The sequence below is a fragment of the Pogona vitticeps genome, chromosome 4 (genome assembly GCF_051106095.1).
Source record: "Pogona vitticeps strain Pit_001003342236 chromosome 4, PviZW2.1, whole genome shotgun sequence".
Taxonomy (NCBI): Eukaryota; Metazoa; Chordata; class Lepidosauria; order Squamata; family Agamidae; genus Pogona; species Pogona vitticeps.
In genome coordinates this window covers 102,253,403-102,272,514 of record NC_135786.1, presented here as the reverse complement: position 1 = coordinate 102,272,514, position 19,112 = coordinate 102,253,403, and the positions used below count along the sequence as shown (strand labels likewise).

General features: G+C 46.7%; 1 protein-coding gene across 3 annotated transcripts in view; it reads left to right on the top strand.

Annotated features, from left to right (window-relative positions):
* NR5A2 (nuclear receptor subfamily 5 group A member 2) overlaps positions 1-19,112 on the top strand; it is a 133,452-nt gene that overhangs the window by 12,683 nt on the left and 101,657 nt on the right. Inside the window, exons 1-3 of one of the 3 annotated variants that reach the window (XM_020784680.3) lie at positions 6,555-6,953; positions 13,104-13,222; positions 15,357-15,498. In XM_020784680.3, the coding sequence (XP_020640339.1) occupies positions 6,872-6,953; positions 13,104-13,222; positions 15,357-15,498 (343 nt within the window). In that variant the 5' untranslated portion in view covers positions 6,555-6,871. Of the gene's footprint in view, positions 1-6,554; positions 6,954-11,327; positions 11,523-13,103; positions 13,223-15,356; positions 15,499-19,112 lie in introns of those variants that run through there. The other 2 variants (XM_072998065.2, XM_020784676.3) reach the window with 2 other exon arrangements.

The window sequence follows — 19,112 nt, the reverse complement described above, 5'->3', positions numbered from 1 at the left end:
CAGGTAAACGTGCACAGGATTGCAGCCTTGGTTGAGTGCAATCCAGCCGATGCTGGACATACCAAAACCTCCCCGCCAGCCTCTGCAGGAAATAGATGAAAGCACGGGCATAAACCCATTAACCCGGGAACTGTAATATTTTGGACTACAACGCCCAGAATCCCCCCGCCAGCAAGGTCTATGGCCAAAAGAGTAAGGCTTCCGCTTCAACCCCGTGTAACTTAGCAGAAAGTGTCAGAATGGGTCGTGGGGCTCAGCTGCTCCCTCCACTCGCGTTGCCTCCTCCACGTCACAGAGTGGAAGAACAATAAGGGCACAAAACAGCAGCACCTCAGATGAGGAAAAGCTGAGGACTTTGAAATTTGCTTTGGCGGAATCCTGCCCTAAAAAGGCATCCGCCTATTCAAGTCGCTGACCTGTAGAGTCACAACAACCCGGCGAGGTAGGACACGCTGGAAGGCTCTGGCCCGTGAACTTGGCGGCCGAGAAGGGAGCTGGATCGGGATCGGCCCATGAACCTTAGAGAGTCCTTAACTGCCATCGCACCGCCGGCTGGGGATTTGCTTAGCTTCTAAATGAAGGACCGCAGACAGCCCTGCGCAAGGGGAAGGAGAGGTGTTTAAAAAACAACAACGCCAAGATAGCCACCTAATGAGTTTCATTTGATTTTATCTGTCTGTATTTCACTCAACCCTCTCGACAATAAAAAGAAAAATACAGTACTGTAACACTTTAACGGAGCGAGGGGGAAGGATGCCTCCTTGGTTCTTCAAGGGAAAGCTTCTCCCATCATATCGCCGGCGTCCATCACGGCTTTTGAGCCGAAATCGTGATCAGCGAGGCGAAGGCAGGGGAGCTAGACGTCCCGTGGCCAAAAAAAGGAAAACTTCGAACCCGGATTCCGCCCGGATCGCCGCCCGCCAATCCCTTTGGGCCCTCGGGGGCCGCCATGGGCAGGGGTCTGTCTACTCCGGAACAAGACAAGTCCCACCGAGTTCAGTGGGGCTACTTTTCCCCCATAAGTAAGAGCGCAGAGCTCCAAGTAGATTGATTGGAGCTGAGGTTGCAGCGGCCACGCTAGCTGGGAGATTTGGGGAGCTGTCGTCCAAAAACGGAACTTCATCCAAGTTCTGTTTCCTGCTGATGTCAGCCAGAAGGGCGAGAACCGCTAGGTATTTTTCCCCCTCCATCGCTAGGTATTTTTCCCCCTCCATCGGTGGATTTTAACCCTGAGCAACATGGGTTGCAGCGAAATCTTAGTGCGCAGAACAGGGCGTGGAGGGCTTTCCCCATACAACAACTTCGCGTCTTTTTCTAGAGCGTAGGTGGGCAGATGGCGGCCTTTGTTCAGCCGCCTGTTCCACAATCCCTGTCAATTGCCCAAGCTAGGTGGGGCCGGGGAGAATCCGGAGTCCGACAGCCTCTGGAGGGCCACCAGTTCCTAACCCCTGACATTACACAAGATTTCGCAAAACTGTTGGGGGGGGTGGAGGTAGGTACAATACTGGCTGAGGCTTCTTTGCTTATTACGACAATCCTAATACAACGCATGGTCGGTTCCGCAACACGCAACAGCTTTTCCACAGAGCTGATTCACACATTAATTGGGAGGCGAAATGTAAATATTCCAGAGCAGAGAGATCTAGCGGCGACCTAAGAGTGTGAACCCACCCTATGAGCTAATTTTTTTCCCCGGGCTATTGTTTCTATGGAGCAGGATGGTTTCAAGCCATTTTAGCCCAGTCCTAACTCGAAGGACCCCAGAAACTTAAGAGACGTACGTCTAAGAGGGAATGTTCAGGATTCCAGCCATGCCCTCTCCTCTTATCGCGCACCTTAAGTTTGAAAAACACGAGTTTCTGATTCGCGGTAGGACTTATTCCGAAGTAAGCATGCATCGCTGTCTAACCTGCCCCTACAGCGCCTGGCTTAGATTTAGCAGTAAACCGAACTTTGAAAAGTTACTTTGGGGGACTACAGTTCCGAGATTTCCACAATCAGTTGCAGTAGACATGATGGTTGGATAATCTGGGGAACTGGAATCCAAAACCCAACTTCTCCAAGCTCTGATAGTAAACTATTTTCTCTTGTCTTGGGAAGGTTACCTGGCTGTACAGTACTCTGAAACTATCTTGAAGCAAGTGGAATAGCTGCTTCAAGCCTCTTTTTTCCCCTTCTTCTTCTTCTTCTTCTTTTCCCTGCGCTCCTGAATCTGGGCGAACAGAGATAGCGCATATTTCGTCAAGTCTATGGTATCACTTTCCTCCACCCCAATTTTTTATTGTTTAATATCTTTACGGAGAAAGAGTGCGCTACTGCACAGATGGCTGTAGAGGGACCTTGGCATCTGTCTACATGTTTCTGCCTGCCCATTGGTCCCTTCCCAGATGAAGATTCTGAGGTGCTTTCTCATTGGTGGATGGTGATACTCAGAAAGTTTCCAGAATTTTCACTGAGGATCCTTATTCTGGATACAAACTCCCCAGCCATGGATTTCACGCAGGGCATTTTGTTGTGGAACTGACCAACCTAGCAGATGTAAATCTGCACATCTTTTTGAGGAGTGAGCAAAGGATAGAAAAGTTTCATTTTCCCCAAGCAGATCTAAGCTAGAGCTCCTAGAGATGTTTTCTAGTACAGTATCTGAATGCATTCTATTTATTTCGAACATGATATTTAGATACTAATTAAGCAGTTGTTTAATTGACTGTGGTAGACAGGGTTGCAGTTCAGGCCTCTCTGGATGCTTTCTAGGAACATGCAGTGCTCAACAGAGTGGTCCTTCAGATTTAAAGCAATTCAGTCCCTCCAGTGAGGTCGTTTGCATGTAAACGACATGATCTGTCCGTTGGGTGGGAAGATGGGAAGCAAAACACAGACATTTCCCCTTAGCCAGTTTGTGGATTTCACAGCCTCGGAACCTAATCAGAGAAACTTGTCTTGCTTCTTTCTGCTGCCACCGGTCTTGTCCTGCCAATTTTTAGAGGTAGCTGGAGCATATTTAGGAAAATGGAAGGGAAGCTGAGAACAGAAACAAAGAAATGGGGGGGGAGAAAAAGAAAAATCCAAAAAATCGAAACCCAAGACTGCCCCCTCCTGAAGGAAAAAATGGAAAAAAATAAAGGTATGTTATCTTGTTATTGGACGCTAATATCTCAAAAACAGGCTAACTTTTGAGTCCAGTGGGACTCTTCTTCTTTCCTCTTTGTTTGACTATGGAAGATGTCCTAAATGCCTATCAAGCGTAGTACCTACTACTAGTGCCAGGAGATGTACTGTTACTCAAGAAGAACTGTATTACACAGTGGTCTGTATCTTCTTCTCAGCTCTTCACCAAGACTCATAATTTAGCTCCACTTGATGTGTTTTCAGCTGGTACTTTAACCCAAAATTCAACTTCTCCCTTTTCTGATGTTTTTGGTTCAGCGAAACAGAAGTTATATGCGTTGATAGAAGGCAGCAAGGAAGATGCTGGGTGGCTAAGCAGCCCTTTGGATAGCGAGATGGAGAAAGACCATGAAATCTACCTCCCTCAGAGGTGAAACCTGATACCTCCAGCTGATTCTAGGAGGCTGCAGCCTCCATTTTGGAACTTCACGTTAACTTATAAAACTCTAGCCTTAACATTTGGCTGTGGGTGGATTTAAGACTTTTCTGTTCCTCTCCTCCGAGCTCTACAGATCTGCCTAATGACAAAGTCCTTCAGGACTTTAAAAAACTAGTCTATTTTTGAGATTTTAGTGGTCTAATGAGAGGCATCGCCCACTGTTGTTATTGGATTTCTGCAGGAAAACTTTAAATTCAGTTGGCCGAAACCAAGCCTTATTGGGTGTATGGTATTTTCCCTAGGGCTAGTATCACGCCGAGATGCCATCTACGATATTTGTTGGGGGGGCGTTACTCTGTTGCAGGGAAACAAAAAGACTTGGCGCTCACAAAAGCCATATATACCGTCAAGGACTGCAGCCCACTTTCTCAGAGGCAAATTTCAGTATATTGAGGGTACGGCAATGGTAAGGACGGCGACAAGACGCGTTGATGAGTAGCGAGCAGCCGCGCGAGCAGGCATAGCTCCCGGTCCTTGGCTAGCGTGGCCGTCTAGGTGCTGGAAAGCAAGCGCAAGAAAAGGAAAAGAAGAAAAGTCCTCGCAGCAAACGCGGTTCCCGGCTTTCTCTAAATGGTTCATGTAATTCACCCCGGCTGGTTTATGCAGCCTAGCTTTCAGGAGAGGAGGAAGAAAGAAAAAGTTAGAAAGTTAGAAATTAGTTTTCTTAGAAGCAGAGGTTCTGATTTCTTCACACTCAAAAAGTGAAGATCAAGACCGTAAAGCTTAAAAAAAAAAAAACACGCACACACCTTATTTTTAGGGCAATAAGAACCCTTCATAGCCATTAACAGCCAATATAGTACTGTCCAGATTGAAATGACCGCTCCGCAGTCGTCATCAATATCTGATTTTATCGCGCTTAGAGTGGTACGTTTCCTAAAATCAGTAATAGAACGCTTAAAATCCTTTCTAAGGCTGAAAGGAGAAAGATGTTCCTGCAAAGGGAGACAAAAGAAAATTGGGGGGGGGGATTGGAGGGAGCGAAGCGCCCCGGCCGAACAAGACCACGACTTGATTTTTTTACTTAAAATCTACCACCGCGAGATCTGTCTGTTGAACGGGGGAAACGCCCCCCCCCATCAGTTTTCCAGCATATTTTAATTATAGGACGATGTTCTTTCTAACGCAAAGGGAGGGCAACCCGTCTGGATTAGGTGGGTGAGCGAAATAATGATGACAACGTAAGACGGGCGATCGGGACGCGGCATCCACACACGCGCGCGGCTACACACACCGAGAGCTTGAAGAGTGGAAATTTCAGCTCCTCAAAAGAAAATAAACTTATTTCATTTAAAGATTCGGCCGCCCCCGCGACGCGATGTGTTATTCTACATGGGGGCCTCGTATTCCGACCTGGGCGTGTTCAGAAGGAACTTAGAAGACGTGTCTTATCAAGTTGGCAGATTGGCCCGCTGGTTTTCTTAGCCCAAGCTAGAAGGTGGTTTTGGGAGACGACCAGGCAGGATCCGTCCCAAATTTACCGCATCGACTGTCTGGTTCAGTTCCGTTGTATTCCCACGTGCTGTAATTTCTCTCACTGGAATCTGGAGGGGAGTACACGTGTTTTCTTCGAGCCGCGTCGTGCCCTCCTCCTCTGGCTTCCCCCCCCCCTCACTTTATGGAGACGGGGGCTCCGGAGAGATGCTCCTGGAATTCACACGGTCTCGCATCTCTTCCGATAGCCTTCTCCAGATTCCTGGAAACGTAAAGATCGCAAGGAGGAGCGGGGAAGAAAGCTGAGTAACTCTTTGTAAACAGAAGGGCCCTTCGGGACTGCGTGCAAAAGCGTTGCAAGTCAGAAGAGTTTAAGAGGATGCGCGCTAAGAGGCTTCTTGCACAAACAGGCGCTCTCGCCCGCACGTAAGGCTTTAAACCGAACGGAGTAGGCCAGATCGTTCCCGACGATACCTAAAACGCACTGTCAAAGGATATAGACGGGCGGTGTTTAGGATGCCCTTTGCTTCGGTTCTGAGAACGATCCATGACTGCCCATCTGGGTCTTTTCTCCCCCTTTCCCCAGGGCTTTGCCGGCCCTCGGCAGATTCTCTCTCACTTGGGCCACCCCTTCTCCGCATTTTCCCAACGCACTACGACCCTGTTTTCTGCCTGAGGGCAGTGCCTTCCGAACCCACGCCTGCGGAGGCCTGTGGCCGCGCAGCGCGATCCTATGGGCGTTTACTCGAAAGCATGTGGCCCTGAACTTCTCTACAATGCGCTGATACCAGAGGGCAGTTCCCATGCTACCGCTCGATCTGGGAAACCCCGGGATCAACTGGTAACGTGCAAATTCTGTGCCATTACATTTCCCCGAAAGAAGAGAGAGAGAGAGATGAATTTTTTGAATTTGGAAGTATGTATATGTCGGGGAGGGGTGGCTTAGTTGTCCGCCCCCCCCATACAAAATAAAAATTCAGAATCACACTGGGTTGCCATCGCCTCCTCCCCCCCCCCCTTACACACACACATCTAACTAAGGAAGGAGAATGAGTGTCGGTCTGGTTTAGCAACCTTACCGGGGTGGTGATGGAGGAGGTGGTGGATGTGAGAGAAAAGGTGGGCTGGAGGAACTGATTGGGCTTCTTCCTGATTGGCTGCCGAGGCAGTTTCAGCCCCCCTCCCCTTTCCTCTCTTCCCCCCCCCTTTACACACAAACGCCCACATTCACACGCTTGCCCCCACCCCCTCCTTCCCTTCTCTCGGCTGGGAAGCGCGCCTCTTGCCTTTGGACCAAGTGGAGTTGGGCGTCTAAGCGGGGTGATTCCGGAGTGGGGAGCCTTGGAAGGAGGACGCGACTCTCCCCCGCAGCGTGGGGCGGGGGGGGGAAGGCAGGAGGAGCTGGAAGGAAGCGGTGTCGAAGGGCTTTAGGGTCTTGTAGGCTGGGCTCCCTCCCTTCCCTTCCCTTTGCGCTTTCCCTGGAAGCCGATCCCCAGCGAGGGCTAGGCAGAGGCAGGGCGAGCGCTCCCTTCGCAGCCCGGGATCGAGGCGCTCCGAGGGTCCGGAGGCGCCACCCCGAGGCTGCCCAGCCACCCGCGGCGCGGCGGTCCGGCTGCAAGCCAGGGAGGCGAGCAAGGCGAGCGGAGGGCGGCGGCAACGGCAGCAGGAGCCCCGGCAGGCGCGCTTCCCGCCGCCGCCTCTCTCCTTCGGATCGGCCGCCTTCCAGAGGCGTCCCCTCCGCTTTGGGCTGCCCGCGTCCAGGTGCTGCCCTGCCGCTGCCGGACGCAGGGACTCGGAGCGCCGCCCAGCCCGGCCGGCGGCCGCCTGGTCATGCTACCGAAAGTGGAGACGGAAGCTCTGGGACTGGCCCGATCGAATGGGGAACGGGGGCAGATGCCGGACAACATGCAAGGTAAGGCGCGATCGGGCGAGCCTGGCCAGGGCAGGGGGTGGCTAGCGAGGGAGCCGAGCTCCGCCGGCCACCTCGCCCCTTCCAACGTCCTCCCTTCGCGCAATTTCCAGGCTCCCGGGCTGGCCGGACAGCGGCCGCCAGCGGCTCTTGCCCCGTCCCGCTTGATTCCCTCCGGAGAGCTTCAGGCTCTCTTGTCCGGAGCCACTTGTCCCACGTGAGACTTTCATTTTGGAGTAAACAGGCTGCGGATCTGGCTCTCGCCCGCTTCCCTTATTAATCCATCATCTGCGGGCGGCGGGCTTTTACTGGGCAGTCAGCGCCCCAGAGATCAGAGGAGCTCGCCTTCCTTAGTAAACCCGTCCCTCCGGCTCCGGCTCTCTGAAGCTCTCGGAGGAAGTTCCCTCTTGGAGGTGCAGAGGGACTTCCCTGCACGCCGAGGAAGGGCGGAGTTGGCAGCGGGAGAGCGCCCGGGTGACCAAGGTGGAGGGCTGGACGGCATTGCCGGGATGCCGCCGGATCCGGCCCATGTCTGCTCAGAAGTACACCTCGCTTCCTGGCGCGGTTTTGGTGCTACACGTGTACAAACCGGGTGGCAGCTGAAGTTAATTTACAAGTTTCAGGGCAACCTGTGGGAACTCAGTTTTAAGTTGCGCTGTTTGGGATTGCGGTGTTTCAGAAACTATTTAAAAAAAGGAATGCGGAATAACTTTAGGAGGCTGCCAATTTCATCACACATTTCTTTCTTTCTTTCTCAGAAGTATGAATGAATGAACTTTGCGAGTACAGGGTGACTCCAAACTTTTGTGTGTGTTTTGGTTTGGGTTTTTTTGCCCAACCATCTTAGAAATTGGACCAATCAAAGGCATTTCCTGCCTTGATGTGATTTATGTTGCGAGGTGGGGTGGGACGGAGGCATTTGTAAGCATCCACCCGGAAATCTCCAGCTGTCTGACTTCCACAAGAAGTGAAGTCCTTGGGCAAGCTGGCTAAGCTGGCTGGGAAGTCCTCGGCCTGGCCGTCTAAAAGTGTGCAGTATTTCTTTCCGGAGATCATTCAACAGCGGGATTTTTCATTTATGTTACGTTGTTGTATTTTGTTGTGGGGAGAGAAATTCGTCTTGGAAACTGGGGGCCAAGAGGAATCTTGAGCACACCATCTCTCTCACACACACACCTTTTTCCGAGACAAGAGGGTGAACCGTAGTGATCAAGCACGAGGAGAGAGAGACTCAGAAGGAAGTTATGAGACAGGCCACCTTTCCGGGAAACTTTTTCCGAGAAAGGAACCCGTCAGAGGGAGTGGAGGGGGACGATTCCCCCATGGCTTATGGGGACACCCCCATTCCCGCCGCTGAGTCCAGGATCCGCTGCAATGAAAATGGACCCTAGGCGGGAGAAGGTTCAGATTCTCCTCCTTCTCGTAGCTCTAGCTGTCCTAGAGACTCTCTGGTTAAACTTGAAACTGACCACCTGAAACTTCAAGGTCGCATGGCGGTCGGGGGGGGGATCTAATTGATTGCACTTCGCGCCTTCATTCCTAACTCTGAATGATCTGCGGGGAGGGAAGAGGGGGAGGGGTGGAAGAGACTTTCCTTGATTTTTTTTAATGCCCCAGCAAACTCCTGCGGAAGGAACCGGGGTCCGTCTGCAATGGGCAGCCGACCTGCGGGTCTTTGCCCCCCCCCCAGGACTCCCACCGACCCACCCCTCCCGGCCCAGCGTCTTGCTGGCTTTGCCGTCGTACTAACTGCTTTGCTCAAAAAAACCCACCGTGCTCCTCTTCCGTGTGAAACACGTGGCCCCGAGTTTCAGAAGGCAGAGAAAAATCCAACGAGCCACTCGGAGCATCTGCTTCGGGTTGCGGGGGGCGGGGGGGGCCGCGGACGAGCGGGAACCCCCAAGAAGTCCGCCTAGAGGAGGAAGAAAGTCAGAGCGCTTGGCGCTCCTTCCTCGCCACCCTGGAGTTTCAGAAAGGTGTTCGATGGCACCGGGGAAACGTTCGGGGAAAGAAAGAAGGGCCGGAACGGCCAGGGCGCCTGGACTGCCATTGGAGCTGGTGGCCAAGGGTGATCCAAGCAGGTGAAGAGCCCTGAAGGCAGGAAAGATATCGCTGCGTGAGATCCAGACGTGTCGAGGGATGGTGGTGGTGGTGGTGGTGGGGATCTTAGGTTTTGTCGATTTGAGGTTTTGCCGCTGATCTTCAAGGGAACGGGACATTGGAGGAAAAAGGAAACCTCGGAGAGCTGGTGTAGTCCTCTCCCCTAAGTGAGGACTGTAACACTTTTTCCATCCTCCCTCTGGCTAGCTGAGTTTTCTCTTTTTGTGTGATCTCCCTTGGAGAAGTCATAACCAAGAATTCAGGGGAGTGGACTTCGGGTCCGTTTTGGCAAGCTACCTTCAGTACCCCTGCTAAGGATCGGTGTAGATAGAGATGCTCATATGGCTTAAGAATTTAGGACTGGAGCCCTTAGCTCACTTCCTCCTCACCTCCTCTCCTTCGCCTGGTCAATTTCCATTCCCTCTTTCTGCTTTCCACTTTTAAGACCCGTGGAAAGTGGCTTCTGAGTATAATACGCTGAGGAAGGTTGCACTTTTAAAAGGAACTTCACAATTCACTCCACAATTAAGTCCTTCCGTGAAACTCCCTTTTTAGCTAGGAATGTGTTTAGGATGGCAGCCTCGGCCCCTTCCTTTTAAATGGGGTTTCTTTCCAAATTTGCACACTCCGTTCCTCGAACCTGACCCCTCTCTTTGCTGCAAAGCAGGACCTTCTTAAATGAACGCGATGAATACAAATACTGTAACTTAACTGTCCTGGATCTTGATCTCTTAGCCCTAAAGGCCCAACCGAGACGTTTTGTGCTTACAGTAGCGGCGTGTTTGTTAAGTCTCAGGGACAGAGGCGTGTCGCTCCTAAGCACTTCTTGTTATCTGGGATTATTTTAGCAAGCAATTGAATAACTTGGCCGAAGAACTGGATAGTCCGAGAACAGGATGAAACTCGCTTCCCAGGACTTAGATATCTAGAGATCCGGTCGGCCTCTAAGGGCTTGAGAAGTCATTCCGGAGTGTCACGAAAGAGAAGCAAATTGTGAATAACATAATTTATTCTTGTTTAATGGGGTTTTTTTTCTTCCCAGGGAGAAGCAGCATTGATGGAGGGCTGTCTCAGGGGACAAAATAAGCTTTGTTTAAGTGCTAGGCACCTTTATATGGGCAGGGAGCAAAAATGCCTTGGATTGAGATGTCTCTCACTCACACACACACACACACACACACACACACACACTCATTCACGGACCCTAGCAAACTCAATTGCACAGATTGCTGCGCGGGGGGGGAGGGGGAAGGAGCGTTTCTAAGGCTGATCTCCAGAGTCACTCGTTTATTTCTGTGCTAAGGATCATGCAAAAAGTCTATGTTGGATTCCTCCCGCGTGGGAAGCACAAGTTGGACGTTGAAGAGAGAGAGAGAGAGAGAGAGAGTGTGTGTGTGTTTGTGTGTGTGTGTTGGGTGTGTGTGTGTGTGTGTGTTTGTGTGCGCGCGCGCCCTAGGTCCCAAGCCTCTCTTTGCCAGGCTGGTTGTGGTTCCCTCCTCGAAGGTGCTCTGTGAACCCGGGCGGTCACCAGAACAAATGCTTCTTAAGCCGGATCGGCCGCTTGGGACCAGTCCGCGCAAAGCCCACCAAACACCTGGATGCTCATTGGGCTCTCTGTTTCCGGTCCCTTCCCACGAAATATTCCTTGATCCGATTCACAGAACAATCTTGGGCAGGTTTCCTTCGAAGCCTGTCCTGTCGCGACCCGGGGAACCGAACTCCCCTTGAGCCGAAACGTATCCAAAGCAACGCAGAGGGCCCTGTCATGGGTGTAAGATGTGAGCCGGCGGTGGAGTGGGGGCAGCCAATTTCGGAGCCAGAAAGCAGACTTTGAACCCCCTCCCCGTGTGTGTGTGTGTGTGTATGTGTGTGTGTGTGTATGTGTGTGTGTGTGGCTTCCCTGAGAATGAGGAATAGGGAGAGCAGGCGAGAAACTCGGTTGAGTTTTCGAAGTTACTCGTAAGGTGCCGCCCAAGACCCCACTTACCGAATCCCCGTGAAAAGTGCTGACGAAGGGCCTGACCGAGCGAAAGGCAGCGAGCGGCCTCTCTTCCCCGAAGTCCGCAGCCCCACTTCCCCCCCCCCGGCCTTTTTGCCTCCCTGCCACAACTTTTGTCGCGACCGCAGCCAGGGGCTCCGGGCTCCCGATCCGGCCGCGCCGCGCTCTTCCGCCCGGTCGATTTCACTTTCGCCTTTCTGATCTAGGTCTCAGCGGCCGGGAAGCGAGCAGCGGGGCGGAGGGGGGGGACAAGCGAGGCGGTCGGGGCTCCAAACAGCCACCGGGGCCCAGCCTTGGGGCGGGAGAGGAAGACTCCCCGAAGACCTTCTTCCTCTCCAGCCTCTTCTTTTTCTGCTTCTCTCTCCCTCCATCCCTGCCTTGCCTCTCACTCCCTTTTCGGGAAGGCTTCGGGCGAGCCACCTTCGGCATCGATTTCTGAGATGACCCGAACCGTTCTGAGCGATCAGCCTGGCGTGAGTTTCAACACCCACCCAACACCCCCACCAAACCAGTCTTTAAATCCAGTTCTGGATACGGGGCTCGTTCGGTTCTCCCCTCCCTCCCCATCCGTTCTATCGTGGGGATCCAACAGCTCACCCTGGGAGGGATCTTAAGATGGTGGCCTGGGCAAAACCAGGGTGCAGAGGCCACGCAGAGCCATGTGTGACTCCGGAAAGGCGGCCTCTCTTGAGGTGCATCTGCTGGCTGGGCTGTTTGGAGACGGCGGGGGTTTGGGGGGGTGTTAGGTGCGGTAGACCCACCTCGCCACCCACCTCTGCAACCTCCCAGCCTCCCTGGCAAAGGCCGCGTGTGACCATTTTTCTCCACCAGTGGCTTGAGGGAACTTGAGCTTTCACTTCTTTTGGAGAGATCAGTTGCTTTTCGCCTTGGGTTTGGTTGTAGGACGGGAGATCTCTGACGGACAGATCTTCCTGTTTATGTTCCAGGGATTTCTCTCCCGCCCCCCCCCCGCATCCCCACGAACTGGTGGGACACCGATTCTTCCGTCCCGCTACAGGAAACGGGTTGTTCACTTGCTCACACTTCTCGCCCTTATCCGCTGATGTTTTTTGGGGGGGATGCTTCCGACTGGAGCGGCGAGGATATCCTTGAAATCTTCGTCTTTCTTTTGGGGAGGACAAAGACCACCCATCCAACCTCCCAAAAAAATTATATTTCTTTTTTAAAAGTCTCTGTCGCAGGGCAGGATTTTTTTGCTCTTTTGGCTAGCGGTTGAAAAGAGTTGCGGAATGGGACGCGAAATCAAAACTCAGTAGCCACCTCGGGGCCTCGTAAAGATTTTTCCGCCACTCGGACCGATTTAGGCGTTTGTCGAAAGAAGGGATTTTTAAAACACACACGTTTTGAGGGATCTAAGATGTAGATTTCCTTCTTTTTAAAATACTGTTGAGCACCTCCGTTTTCGACTCCGACGGCGGGCTTTGTAAGTTTGAAATGGAAGTTAAGTAAACTTTTTTTTAAAAAGGTAACTTCTTTAACACAGAACTGTCCAAACTTTGAAAAAAAGTTACTTCTCCACTTTTTCTTAAATTTTCAGAGGGAATTTGCATGTCTTTAAAATGAACTGATATGTATATATATATTTTTAAGATGACAAAGAAAAATAGATTTATTGAAGAAATTTAAGGCCTAGCCACAGTTTGTTGAGGGGGGTCATATTACCTTGGATCTAGTGGGTCTTGTTTGCATGTAAGTAATCATAGCAAAGAGCTGGGAATAAACCATTTTGGAAAAGAAAGTTACTAAAGGAAGAAAAATAAAATAAAATAGAGGAGATGCTTTCAAATGTACCAATTTTGTGGGTGGTTTTGACAAATTTTATTCTCTTAAATCTGAAACAGACAAGATCTTACCCATTAATTAAAATCTGTGCAGCTGCTGATTAAGAGGGGGGGAACCCTCTTTCCTACTCCCAGTGTTTAAAGGGGATGAGGAGTAAAATCCTGCATGTCCTGGAATTGGATTTTTGTTTTTAATGGATGTAAGCTGATAAATGTTTACACTGGCTGTTATCCCCCCCTTTTTTTTTTCAGTGTCTCAGTTTAAAATGGTGAATTACTCCTATGATGAAGATCTTGAAGAACTGTGTCCAGTATGTGGAGATAAAGTCTCTGGGTATCACTATGGACTACTTACCTGTGAAAGCTGCAAGGTCTGATTATTGCACTTCTGACTTTTTAATAATGGGACAGAACATTGAAAGCAGGCCCCAAGTTGCTTTGGGCAAGCCAAAGCTTTGTAAAAAAAAAAAAAAGAAAGAAAGAAAGAAGGAAATCTTTCTCTGAGTGTGTGTGTGTTTCTCTCTCTCTTATCACCAACAGAATGAAAAGCTCTCCCAGTGTTCTGTATAGGGCAGCTATATTTACTGCCTTTAAATATTTGGTTGTCGTGAAGTGATGTAGTTGTCCAAGGGTTTTCGTTTCCAGCTGTCCTCAATATTGATTTTAGTTGATTTATATACATTGAGTATTATTGTTCCTGTATCTTGTTCCTGATAAATTTCAGGGCTACAGTATTGAAGGCAACTGTTTCAAGTTTCTTCATCTTTCGGGATGCACATGTAAATTGCTATTGTCATTCTTTTTATGGTTGCATGTGCACGCGCCCCCACGCACAGTATTTTATGTCAGTATTTATTAAGAGGGTGATCAACTGGAATCAATTAAATGATTTTTAAACATCATATGTCACTGTGAAGTATAATTGTGAACTTGTTTTTTATTTTGCTGCATATGCACCCAGGGTCAATGTTATACACTAGCCCATAATGTCATCTATGCCTCTTGTTTTGAAATAAAAATTCAGAGCAGTGTAAAATAGCAGTATTTTCAGAATGAAATATTCTATCAAAAAGGAATTTTTTAAAAAAAACTATTTCTGTACAAAAGCAAGAGGCCTGAACGCTTGTAATTGAGTGATTCAGACTGAATTTTACGACTATCTAGAAACATTTACCGAACAGCAAGCTGTTGCTATGGCCATGTAATTGTGGGAAAAGTCCCACTTAAAATAGTAGCATAAATGTAATCCTGTGCTTCTCTGCTGAGAAACTAATCCCACCAAGTTCAATGGGGCTTATTTCAAGCTAACTGCATATATGGAACTGCAACAGCACTCTTCATGTAAATATATATAGGGTTGCATCTCAGTGTTCAATGTGTATAAACTTCTGTCTGTGCCATGGAGACACGTAATATATCTGTGTTTTATTATACCATGTCATTTGAAAAATAAACTAAGTAGAAGCTTGAAGAGTAGTAACAATAGCAGCACCACGGTAAAATATACTGCTGGTTTGCAGAAATCAAAAACACAAAAGAAAAAAAAGGCTGAGCCCCAAGGAGCTTGCAGTTTAAATTTAGATGATAGGTGAAGAGGAAATGACAGTGAGAAACAGGAATGAAAGTTGAAGGCAGAATTAACTGATTAACAGAGAACAGGGTAGCCAGGATAAAAACAGATGGTAATAATAGTAATAATAGTAGTAGTAATAGTAGTAGTAGTAGTAGTAATAATAATAATAATAATAATAATAATAATAATAATAATAATAATAATAATAATAATAATAATAATAATAATAATAATAATAATAATAATAATAATATCTTGCAGCACCTTAAAAACTAACTGCTATAATTTAATGTGAGTTTTCATTCCTTTGGACTTCTTTTCCATGAAAGCTCACATTAAAATATAGCAGTTAGTCTTTAAGATGTCACAATGTTTTTGTCATCTTTACTTTTTTATTTTTATTTTGTTTTTGCCTGAAATGTGTGCAGAGACTAACACAGCTACCTCTACTACATTTTGCCAAAGTGTCTGCTGTATTAAAGCTAAAATAAATGCCTTAATTATTAAGAGCTTCCCCCCATGGGGAATAAAGGGTTAAGCACAAATCTTTGCAGAAGTGATAACGTTAGCATATTGTGGAAGTTCTTTCTAAAAATTTCTGCATTTAATCCCTCAAAAATACCAATGGGGGAAAAATTGAAATTCATTCATTCGAACGATGGACTGTTTAGACCAATTGCTTTTCATAAGAGTGATGAAATAAGGAAGTCTCACAGCCGATAGCGGATGTAAATCAATACTGATGTGGACCAGCTCTAAAAAGCTTTTGGCTTGTGGCCTGGTGGGTTTTCTACAAGAGACAGGAAGGTAGAATCTGGAATCAAATGCTCCACCGGCATGACATTAAAAAAAACCCAAATTTTGCAAAGCTTTCTCAGAATATGAAGTCTTGGAATGCAGAACATATGAAGCCTTTTATATCTGTTTTACAGGGATTCTTTAAACGGACAGTCCAAAACAACAAAAGGTACACTTGCATAGAAAATCAAAGCTGCCAGATTGACAAAACTCAAAGGAAGCGTTGCCCTTATTGTCGGTTTCAAAAATGCCTCAGTGTTGGGATGAAGTTGGAAGGTAAGGCAAACAGTGGTTCCTGCATAGTTTATTCCGCAGACAGGGCTAAAGCCAATCTTACTCTTACTTAGAGCAGGCCCACTGAAATGAATGGGATTTGCAACAATTAACTTAATCCACATCAAGTTCAGTGGCTCTGTTGTTATATACGGTTCCCACCAGATCCGGCCTTAGACACAATATATTCTTTTACTTATATATAAATTATTGTATGCAAGTTACTGAAATTGCCAACTGAATCCAAGACTTTTCGACTGTGTGCTTGGTCAAAAGTCTTGATGTTTATGGTGCCTTCATACATGTTTTTTTACCACAGATTCTTCCCCCCACCCACCCAACTTACATTTGCTTCGCCGGTATTTGCAGAGAAATGTGTGCATTACAAGCGGCAGGTCATAAGTATAACTTTACAATTACAGCATACCAGAAGAATGCAGAGTATTTGAGCAAACCATAAATACTTTAACAAATACAATTGATTCTTCTTAAGCAAACAGAATTAAATCAAGAGTAGATAGAATAAATTATCGAGTGAAAGTTGAAGTGTTTCTACAGCAACCGTTCTAGATCTATCTCAGTGCGTTAAAATATGAAGTATATACTCATATATTGGGCATGCTTCCCATGCACAATTGCCTGTTCTTAGTTATCAGCAGAATCCTCTGTTCAGGGGAGAAGGGGATTGCATAACTGAGCTAATCATTGACCAAAAAAAAAAGAAAGAAAGAAAAGAAAAGAAAGAAAGAAAGAAAGAAAGAAAGAAAGAAAGAAAGAAAGAAAGAAAGAAAGAAAGAAAGAAAGAAAGAAAGAAAGAAAGAAAGAAAGAAAAAGAAAAAAGAGAGAAAAGAAAGGAAAAGAAAAAACCACTTTAAAAATATTACTAGAATTTTATAGAAAGCCCCCCAACTCTGAACTGGTTTCCCAGGACAATACATTGAGCAACTTAGAAAAATATGAAATTAAAAATATTCTGGAATGGATTTACACTAAATTTACAGGACTCAAACTTCCATTAAAAGGTTCTAAATTATTGCTGTTAATGCTTGAAGCCATAGTCTGTTTTCTTAAAGTCACAAATGCAGGGTAAAAACTGCACTCACTGCATTTTTCTTTTGAAAAATCCCAACTAAGTTACCCCTGTTTGAATAGCTTTGTCTGACCATCCATTCTATTCTTTCTCAGTTAGGTCATTATTACTGCTTGTTTTAAGGGGGGCACTCATGTGGTTTTTCTATATCTGGGGTTTCAGAAATCAGCAATGGGATCCAACCCCTGACCCATCCCAGTATTCAGATTTAGACATATGACTGCAGTGTATTTATTTTATTTTTTTTGTGAATGATTTCACAAATACATTTTTTTCGTGAACTTTTAAAGCACCCCAGTCTTTCATTTCACTGGCATGGAACAGGCAAACTTAAACAAATTCAATAGGGAGAAACGATGAATAAAACTCAGTTCAGCTTTATATGGGGCTGAAGCGTATATGAGTTTCAACTTGGCCAATAGATTAGAAACAATTGAGCATACTCACTTGTAATTTTACTAAAAACATCCTTTAGTCATTAATATGACATAAATCTTGGAGTGTTTAACTGGTGGAGACCAATTTTAATCTCAATTTTTTCAGAACACTCCTGGGGTTTGAGGACTGGTGTGAATGGTTCTGCTATAGTTCTAAGAGGAACATAAAAATTTTGTCTTTTTTGTCTACAGAGCCCACTACTTTAGCTGTGTTAGGAATGCCAAATTTGTGTCTTTTTCACACTGGGGAGGTAGCTTTGTTTGATTGTAAGCTATCTAGCACTTTCTATGATACTTAGAACATGCTCCAATATTGATGTCTGCACAAAATGACAATATATTGCAGTGTATTTGATTGATCAGTCACTCCATCGTTAACACAGCTGCAGAAAAATAATCAACTGTGGTTTTCCTATTGGGAGACAGTTTTATTTTCCTTGTGTGTAGATTTACAGTACGTTAAAATTTAACCCACCAGAAAAAAACAACATTTATTACGCATATAAGTTATGCTTGTACTGAACCAGTTTTGTTCTATTGAAATCTATGGAATGGCCAAATGTCTAGTTCATTGTCCACAGACTAAATCAGAAAGGAGAGAGACATTATCCTATTATACCTCCTGCTTTAGAGCTCAGCTTGGAGAGGAGATACTTAAATGATTTGTAAGGGAGAATTAAATGGCAGAGGTTAAGCTTCACTCTGCAGCTTTATTTTATTTTATTTTCATCTTGTTTTTTCCCCCAGCACTGGGACCCAAGGCAATTTAGAAGGGAAAAAACAGAAATTAGAGGGAGAAACACAATAAGATGTTTTAAAATACAATTAAATGATTTATGTAACAACAAAGGAATTTAAAAACAAGTTTAAAGCCAATTTGGAAAGCACATCAGAAAAGAGATAAAATGCCACATCCCCATTGAAAATCATTTTGTAGCAGTGGCCAAAACCCTGCCTCTTGCCAGCCATTGTATTAGCATGACATGGGAATATCTTCACAGCGTATAATTCAGAGGCAGATCAGCTTCAGCCATGAAGAAGCTGCTTTGCTTTTCTAGCAGAACCCAGAGATCTCCCAGCCAGGACCTGATGCAAAAGAGATATGCTGAGAATTCAAGAATTTGCCATCCATTCCAGGAATGAGCAAGAGCTACTAGCCCATGCACAAAAATCCTTTCCTGGTTATGCCAAGTTTTCTTCATTGAACCAGTATAATTTAGGGAAGAATGGGAGTCATTTTATTTTATTATTTTTATTTATTTATTTTTGGCGGTGTGAATAATCAGGAGTCAACTGTCCTTGCTAATCTACCACAAATCACCCAGAAATCTACATTCTGCGCACTCCAGGGCTACTTGTATCCTTTTAAAAAATTGTATTTAGTACCTGCTTTGAATAGAAATGGGGACCCAGTTCTGGTGTAGTGGACGGAGTGACAAACGAGGGCTCAGGAAACTTGGGTTTGAATCTCTTCTTGGCCATGAAAATTCACTGGGGAGTGCTGGCACTGGTAAAACCACTCCTTAAATATCTCCCTTATGTTAAAAGCCCTGTTAAGGTCATTGTAAGCAGGCTCTGGCTTGGCAGCACATAACAGGGTACAACTTCTGGGGATAGCTCAGTGGTTTAGGCATTTGGCTGTGGAGCCGAAGGTTGGGAGTTGGATTCCCCACTGTGTCTCCTTGATAGGGGCTGGATCCAATGACCCATAGGGTCCCTTCCAGCTCTGCAGTTCTAAGGTTGCTGTTGTTGGCGGTGTTATTAAATGGAATCCAAGGATGCGACATTGATATCAACCGCTCTTCAGAGTCCCATATAGAAACAGATTAGTACAGAATAGTGTTGGCCATAGTTCTGTGCCACCCATTCACAATATATATTCCCTGTATATATGAAGAAATTTCCATTTACTCTTCAATATACAGCCTATGACACTCACTATACAGTATAGATTCTGAAGACCTCCATGTTTCAAGATTGGCCCTACAGGAGGCACAAATGACTGAAGTAAGAGAAGGAGCCAAGAGAGTCCTAATATTCGCAAAACAACATTGCCCACTGACCTTTGGAGCCCAAGTCACCTCTTGACC